The sequence below is a fragment of the Miscanthus floridulus genome, chromosome 19 (assembly GCF_019320115.1).
Source record: "Miscanthus floridulus cultivar M001 chromosome 19, ASM1932011v1, whole genome shotgun sequence".
Classification (NCBI taxonomy): Eukaryota; Viridiplantae; Streptophyta; class Magnoliopsida; order Poales; family Poaceae; genus Miscanthus; species Miscanthus floridulus.
In genome coordinates, this window is record NC_089598.1 from 14,557,917 (window position 1) to 14,566,146 (window position 8,230).

An 8,230-nucleotide genomic window follows, 5' to 3' on the forward strand; every position below is an offset into this window, starting at 1 on the left:
TCCGTTCGCTTTGCTGAAAAGCCATGGCTGAAAATACCAATTGCTGATTTGTTGTGAGAGAAAAATATTGTTTTTTCGTTGAAACAGTACGGCTTATAAGACAAGCGAATATGACCTTAGTCTCATTTAGTCGCTTTTTTCCAGACATTATGATTAGGGGAATTTTGCCGTGGGACACTAGAGAAACAGGAAATTGGCCAGTGAACACCGCCAACGTCGAAATTTGCTGGCGGACATTACAAATTTGTGATTCTTTGCCAAGAGACACCGTGCTAATTATTTTATTCATTTTTCAGTTTTGAGGAGAGAGAAGGTACGGCAAATGTCTAAACTGCCCTCGTCTTCAATCGTTGTTCACTGGCTATTTGCTATAACACATCGCCGCCGCCGATTTGGTCATCCTTCTTCGACGAACAACGTTTGCGACCGATGCGACCCTCTCCATCCTCACACGAGCGGCGGTGCGGGCCTCTCCATCCTTGCGCGGGTGGCGATGAGGCCTCCCCGGCCTCGTGCGGGCGGCGGCGCGAGCTCCCCGGGCTCACTTCCTAGGCGGGCGGGCGGACGGAGCGCAGGTTGGGCGTGGAACGGCTGGCGTCGCGGCCTGGGCAGGTGTGGGTGGCCTCGCCGGAGCTGGCCATGGTGGGCGCGGTCGGTGTCGGGACCGGGCTCGTGGCCTGGGCAAGCGCGAGCTGACGGAGCATGGGCTGGGCACGGGGCCGACGGAGGTCGCGGCCTAGGCAGTTGCGGGCGGCCCCGCGGCCTCGCCGGAGTTGGCCATGGTAGGCGCAGGAACGCGGCCTAGGTAGGCGCTGGTGGACGGAGCTCGTGTTGGGCACGGGGCAGATGGAGGCTAGCGCCCGATGTTGCGGCCTGGGCATCGATGTCGGCCAGGAGGCACTGGAGTTGCGCGAGGTCCGCCTCGGACTGCGCTGCTGGGGCAGCGAAGGCACGGGCACAGCCGTCAGATGCAGCGGCGGCGGAAGATTCGGATGTGGTGGTGGCTAACTCGGCGGACCAGGTGGTGCTAGAGTTGGCCAGAGCGATTCCTGCCCGCCGGCGATTGGAGGACATGGACGGACCTCATGGGGTGGAGCCTGAGGAGGAAGATGACCACGGGGGCAATATGGTCTTTTCACTGCCCTTTCTCAATCTCAAACTGTGAAAATTAATATTTTAATTGCTGTGGTGTCTGGTGGCAAAGAAACGCGATTTCATAATGGTATCCGGCATATTTTCGAGTTGGCGGTGTCCACCAGCAAATACCACGTTTGTCCGATGTCCCACAGCAAAATTCCCATTATGACTAAGTGGCTAACAACTCTAGAGTGACTAACCGTGTGTCCAGCGCAGAGAGGCCTCCAGGGTCAGGCTGCAGGCGCACTCGCCATATGTAGCTAGCTAGCACATATAAAGATGGCAACGGGGACCCGATCCCCGATTCCCCGCGGGGAATTCCCCTATTAGGGGATGGGGATGGAGTCAAATATGCCTCCACGGGGATCTAAACGGGGAGAAAACGTCCCCCGTCGGGTTTGGCGGGGACGGGTCTAGGGGAGCATTCCCCTTCCCCGATACCCGCATCCCCGCCCCGTTTATATACAGGCTTTGCTCTCTTTCCTGATGGCCCAACCAGCCCACGAAGGCCCAATGTCTTCTGAGTATATATAACAGCAATAACCCTAGTTCTACACCTTTGTGATGATTAATATCCTGCTTCTTGCTATTTAGCTATTTTTGGATTGTGATTCGTGGTGTACTCTAATATTGTGTCGATGAACTCATGTGAATGATGATGAATTAACCTGAATGGTGATGAACAAATGCGGGGACGGGATCCCCGACGGGGATTTTTCCCCTCGCGGGGGCGGAGATGGGGGAGAAATCATCCCCGTGAGCTTTGGCGGGAACGGGGACGGGGATTTTTTCTCTCCGCGGGGATGGGGATAGGGAGGCAACCTCCGACGGAGAATTCCCCGTTGCCATCTTTAAGCACATATCACATGCTCTTCCTTGCCAGTTATAGCACACAGAAATACTAGTGGTTGCGTGGTTGGTCATCCGCCGTTCTCACTCTCACGGGTTTTACGGTCCTGCACGGTCGGCGACGCGTATTATTATCTGCCATGGCATTTGTTCATTTTTTTCATCCAGCAGCTACTAGTGTCGCACGTGAATAGTTTTTCGTCCGTCCGCATCTATTGGTACAATTCGAGTAGATCACACCGGACTAATTATCCAGCATGAAATAAATATGGACAATAGATAATCTCAGGAATCAATAGATAAGTACTATAGGAAAATGTGGACAAGTAAAAATAATATTCATGTGCAAGTGTAATTAGAGATTGCTCATAGGCTCAAAAAATTAGAGATTGCTCATCTTCTCAATTGCATAACAGCAACCGTGTGTCATGTAAATGCTGCACAAATTGAGACTTCAGAGAAAATGGGGATTTGTAAATCTGTGTGTTTATCAGGGCCCTTTATCAGTGCCTCCAAAGTTGAAGCGATGAGAATGACTACAAGTTGCATCCCATCGTCAAAAAACAGGGCCGGCATCTGGTCATCATCCTCTTCGATCGAACTCTTTTACCGTGCCAACAAATCTTTCTCAACCGTCCATTTCTGACTAATCTAACGGCACAGATGAGATAGGATCCTCTAGACCTCTACTACCTCCTACTCACCAATTATTAAGGAGTGCCTGGCAAAAATTTTTTTTATTAAGGAGTAATGTCATCGACGCGCCAAATTTTCCAAACTAAAACTGAATTCTGTTCCCCAAATTTTCGTTTTCAAATTTTATACAAAATCCCTTCGTTCCAAACGGCATCTTTTTCTCGATGATTGTCCATGCATCCAGACCACACAATTTCATCACAAAGATAAGATGACACAAGAAAATTATAGAGCAATTACATCTGAATCTGAATGCACTTCACATCACCCTAGCGTAGTAGCATCCCTCTCCTCTTTGACGCCTATACACACGTAGTACACGTACTCTCGGGCTGTCAAGAATCGGAGCCGTGCAAGGCGGGAGCGTCGTGCTGCTGCTGCGGCTGCTGGTACATGGCGAACGAGCTCGACCGCGACACGGGCCGGGAATAGCTCGATCGGCGGAAGCTGCTGGCGGTGATCTCGTCGGCGGGATCGACGGGGTCGCCGAACTCCGCCTCCCGCTCCCCGGGGATCCTGCACTTCTCCCCGAGGATGATGCCCTTCTTCCACAGCGTGTCCTCCGACTCCACCTTGTGATGGTGGTCCTTGTGCTCCCGCCGGCTCAGCCGCAGCTTGTCCGGGATGTTCATGCTCAGTTTCTTGCTCACGCTGATGGACAGCCGCCGCTTCGACGTCGACGACGGCAGCGCCACCGGGTCGATGGCGCCGTGCGTCGCCAGCTCCGGCGACAGCCTCACCACCGCCTCCTCCTCCACCTCCCCGGCGCCAGCCTCCTGGCTGCCGCCGCCGCTGCCGCCGGAGACGGAGCCCGTCCCAGCCGGTTGGTCCGATGCGGCCGGGTCTGCATTGGTGGCCGGCTTTGGCTTGCGGCCGCACGCCGAGCACATGGACGACGTGAGCGCGACGGTGGCGGCCACGCACGCCACGAAGAAGGACAACGCGACGGCGTCGTGGCCCAAGAGCAGCTCGCCGTCCGCTGGCGGCGGCGGCGGCAGCCACCTTACCATTGTCACCGGCGGGATCCCGGCGACGGGAGAGAGTTATTTCTCTGCCCGGAAGAGGAATGAGGCAAGCTGCTCGTCGGAAGCTTCTATTCCCGCGGGGCGGGGAGAACCTCCCGTTTCCAAATTGGAAACTGGAGAGGGGCCTCCAAATTGGAAACTGGAGAGGGGCCGGTTCGGCTTCAGGTTGTGTGGCTCTGGAATAATACTTCCCCTGTTCTTAACTGGGACAAGCTAATTTTAGATGACAAATGTTCTAGCACAAATTTGGGCAATGCCTGCCTGTGTAAACCTCCAGCAGCCCAGATAAACTTGACAGTAAAACACAGCTAGATTATGCGTAGCCAATAATCTAATTTACTGATGTAACAAGTTGTTTTGTTTTACAGAGTATCAGACACCAACAACCAATTGGGACTCTAATAGCCTGGTAAAACTATCATCAGAGTCCAGTTCTTCTCCTAGTGTACACCGAAAATAACAGAAAAAGAATTGCACACGTTTATGTAGCTAAACTCTCTAACAAAAGCTCTGGATGCGTTGCTGCAACTTTATCTTCTGAAAATCATCTAAAACTTTGCTCTAGGAGGTGTGGGAGATGGGTGGAATTACTGAACTGATTCAACAATGCTGTGGTCTTCAGAGTTCAGTTTTGCTTTTGCTGGATTTGGTGGGCTTCTTTGCCCCTTTCCACCATTTCTTTACCACATTGGACACTTTGTTTACATGCCCTTTCAACTTTTTACTGGTATCCTTCAACTGTTGCACGACTTGCTGTTTCAAATCTTTCTTTTGAGAACCCTTGTCTTTCAGAGCTTTTCCCTGCACGAGTAGGTGCGATTAGTGTTTAACTTGGAATGGAAATCTTCACTCAAATCTTTTGAATCATTACCAAGTTCTTTGGGAAGTTGTCATCTTCGTCTTCATCATCCTCATCGTCGTCGTCTTCAGTACCGAAGTTATTTTTCATCAGATCGTCCCTGGAGTACATCTTCATGCTTGGAGCTCCCGGCATACCCTGTCATCACCCATAAGTAGCATTTTTTAGTATATTGGATCCACTTGGATAAAGTTAAAACTGGCTGAAGTTAAAGTATCTACCTCCATTGATCTCAATATCTTTTCCATCTCAGCATCTTTTGATGGCTTCCTTGCAAATGGTTCCCCAGGGACTCGATCCTGTAAAATTCATAATGATGTCTCTGAATGAGATGTCGGTACTTATCTCGAGTTCTTGACACTCATGTCCTAAAGCCTCACAGGCTACTATACTTCTATCAGCTTGTAGCTATGTTTTACAAGTGAAACGGGCATGTAACAAGTATAGCTATAATGAAATTCAAAATCATGCAATGCCATACTTCAAAAGATAACATGCAATTCCTTTGTTAAGTCTTTGATTCTATCACTTCGTATCATAAAGTTCATAACTACTTTTGCTTTCTCAGTTGGGGGAAAAAGAGTCTTGCAACATAGTACCACGTTTTTCACCAAAGCACTTCAACATATTAGTCAGAAAAAAACTGAATTCACTGCAGACTACATAATAAATGTGATTCAGTTTCATTAGGTGCAGCTTGATAATATTATATATGAACACTTAACAGTGTATTGTCAAACTAAAACAGAGCTTGACACCAAAGCATCCTACTTGTGTCTTTATTAGGAAATCTAGCACCTAAAGCTCAAAGTCAGACAAGGAAGGCTCCAAGGACTCACTTTTGGAACTGGTGGTGGGTCCTTGGCACACGCTTTCGAAAGATCTTTGCAGAGAAATTTCATCAGCTGATCAACTGAGGGGTTATTTTTGTAGACAAACTCAGCAACATCAGTATCAGCATATCCTATCACCTGCAATGAATTCGATTCAGAAAAATTCAACAAGACAATATTTAATAAAGATAGTGCTCTGCCTGCTCCTTATTGGTTAGTAATTAATGAAAAATCGGAAGGCAAACTATAACAAGCTTCATAAAAAAATAATACAGTTAAAAAAATATATGGAACCACCTCTTGACATGCACGCTCAATGGTCTTGCATTCTGCATTGCAATGTCCTTCCTCATCTTGTTCAACAAGCTGCAAAACAAACCTATATATCAGTACTAGAATTGGATTATACAATTCCGTAAACCGAACAGTTAAACACAAAACTACATCAGTCAGAAACATGTAGAGCAGTTTTTTATATCTCACTGCCCAGAGCAAAAAAACTACTAGTTGGACATATAATTCCTGTCAGGTATAACTCCAGTACTCCACACCAAGGCAAACACAGTGAATAATGGGTTCTACAATGTCACACAGGGGGAAAACAAGGCAAGTATAAATATACTCACATAACTCCGCAAATATTATGGAAACATGCAGTAAACAACACCTTTCACATAAACAAGTTCACTCAAACTGCTGATTTTAAGAAATTCAGTCACACCGAGTAACTTTAGCCTAGCCAAACGCCATAAAACATTGACGTAATTCCATTCGGACTGAGATTCCATACATGATACATGTTTGATCACTGCCAAGTAGATTCGCGATGGATTAATTAACCACTTGCACTTAACGATTATGAAAACAACTTATGTAATACGAGCTAATTGCGCATTTAAGACGAGCTGTTTTCATTCGATAATCACCCGAATTTTGAAGATTTAGAAAGCGTCAAGCATGAACAGGCATTGAATCCCGCCACACGAACCTCAATTAACAACAGAGCCAACATAGAGCGCCAAATTACCTCGAGCTTGTCGCCCTTCTCGACGATGTCGATCCGGAGCATCCAATCCGCCTCCTGCTTCTTCAGGTTGCAGACATTCTCTGCGATCTCGATGATCTCGATCTCCGGCACCTGCACGCACCCCCAGTCACCAATTCATCAGCACACAACCGACCACCCCACCCCACCCCACCTAGGCAGCCAGCCAACCGCCCGAATCGACCCCGAGCAGAGCAGAGCAGAGCGGAGTACCTTCTTGGAGGGCGGGAGCGCCTGCTGCTTCTTGGCGACCTGCGCGGAGATCTCGCGCGCGATCCGCTCGCACACCTGGCACCGGATGTAGGGGATGTCCTCCCGCCTCGCGGCCGTCGCCGGCTTCTTCTGCCCCGCCGCAGCCGCAGCCGCGACGGGGTAAAGGAGGACGGCCGCGAGCGCGACGGCGACGAGCAAGGCGACGGCGCGTCTCGCCATGTCTCCCCTCACTGGTTGGGCTCGCTGCTGCTCTGCTCTTGCAGCAGCCGAACTTGAAGCGGGGGTGGTTGGTTCGGTTCGGTTCGGGCCGGCGCGCGTGCCTATGTGGCGTGGGGGTTCTGCGCCGTCCGTTCGTCCACGTCATGTGATCGGAGGGTGGACGGCGCGTTTGGGACGCACGGGCCAATGGGAGGAGACAAGGTGGGCCGCGTGACGTGGTTTGGTTCGTGAGCGTTCTGCGTTCTGGGTGACTTGGCCAGCTCTGGTTTCCACAGCGTCCAGAAGAGCCGTTTCGCGAATGAAATGGATGGACGACAAACAAGTTTTCGACGTACAGATATAGCACAGTTTTAAGCAAATTTGCATGAACATGCATGTCAGGGTAAGGAGGAACCACGTTTCCTCGTAAATGATCGTAAATTTCTAGCCTGTTCGCTTGCTCGTAAACTATCGTAAATTTTCAGCTGAGAATAGTATTTTTCTCTTATACTAAACCAGCCAGCAGTAAATAATCCACGATCGTTTACGGCCTCCCGAACAGAATTCTTCTTCTCCTCAAGTGCGCAACCAAGATGGCAAGATGCCTTTGATTTAACTGCGTCGTTCTTTCTGTGCTTAGAAGATGCGCCCATCAACAGCGATGATGCACATGTGGATGTGCGTGACTTCATCACACTTGAGATTGGTTGGTCTAGCGATTGTTCATCAACAGCGAGTCACGTGTGGATGTTTTTCTAGCTAGTGTATAAACTGTAGTATATGTACTCTATACAACACACTCACATCATCTCACACACGCACACCCTAGAAGCTACAACCTATACACCTTAAACGTCCTTCTGGATATCACCGAAGCCACACGAGCTTCGTAGACGACGGACACGTCGTAGTCCCATTGTAGCGCCACGCGAGTGTCCAGAACCTGCATATATTCAGGGAAAAAACCCCAGTGCCACACCTAGCCGATCCACAACTGGGATTCGATCGCGGGTGGGTGGATGTTATTTCATCAAACTCAAGATTTGCTGGTATAGCTTGGTCTAGGAAATACCCATAGGACTGGATATACTTGCATGTGTTTAAAATGCTCATGTGTATCGTGTATATGAGCGTCATCAATCCCAAAATTTGATGGTCTGGGTATGTGTCCGTGTGTTTCATAGAAAGAAAGATGATAAACCGGAATCACTTTACGAGACCATTTTATTAGTAGACTATATTTTGATTCACAAGAAAATATATTCATTCAAAGTCATATAAATAAATATATACTTAAAAATTCTGAAATGTTTGTGGACGGATAACAACTTAAATTCAATCTATTTCAAATTGTTGTACTAAAAATAGTTATAAC

General features: G+C 48.7%; 2 protein-coding genes across 2 annotated transcripts; both read right to left on the minus strand.

Annotated features, from left to right (window-relative positions):
• Positions 1–2,908: 2,908 nt before the first annotated feature.
• LOC136528015 (uncharacterized) lies at positions 2,909–3,890 on the minus strand. Its single transcript, XM_066520904.1, has one exon. It carries the CDS (start codon positions 3,690–3,692, stop codon positions 3,018–3,020), a length of 675 nt encoding a protein of 224 aa, XP_066377001.1. The 5' UTR covers positions 3,693–3,890; the 3' UTR covers positions 2,909–3,017.
• Positions 3,891–4,020: 130 nt separating this feature from the next.
• On the minus strand, positions 4,021–6,926 carry LOC136528014 (uncharacterized). Its single transcript, XM_066520903.1, has 7 exons — positions 6,658–6,926; positions 6,427–6,537; positions 5,697–5,765; positions 5,406–5,537; positions 4,788–4,865; positions 4,579–4,704; positions 4,021–4,508 (listed from the first exon to the last, which is right to left on the minus strand). Exons 1-7 carry the CDS (start codon positions 6,874–6,876, stop codon positions 4,326–4,328), a joined length of 918 nt encoding a protein of 305 aa, XP_066377000.1. The 5' UTR covers positions 6,877–6,926; the 3' UTR covers positions 4,021–4,325.
• Between the last annotated feature and the right edge of the window lie 1,304 nt (positions 6,927–8,230).

What these genes read in the sequence shown, in the direction of transcription:
- LOC136528015 (XM_066520904.1), bottom strand. Translation starts at nt 3,692, where the DNA reads ATGGTAAGGTGGCTGCCGCCGCCGCCGCCAGCGGACGGCGAGCTGCTC.
- LOC136528014 (XM_066520903.1), bottom strand. Translation starts at nt 6,876, where the DNA reads ATGGCGAGACGCGCCGTCGCCTTGCTCGTCGCCGTCGCGCTCGCGGCC. An exon ending in TTGAGCGTGCATGTCAAGAG is followed by an intron (nt 5,538 to 5,696) that starts GTGGTTCCATAT and finishes AATTCATTGCAG; the next exon opens with GTGATAGGATATGCTGATAC. An exon ending in AGATATTGAGATCAATGGAG is followed by an intron (nt 4,705 to 4,787) that starts GTAGATACTTTA and finishes GGGTGATGACAG; the next exon opens with GGTATGCCGGGAGCTCCAAG.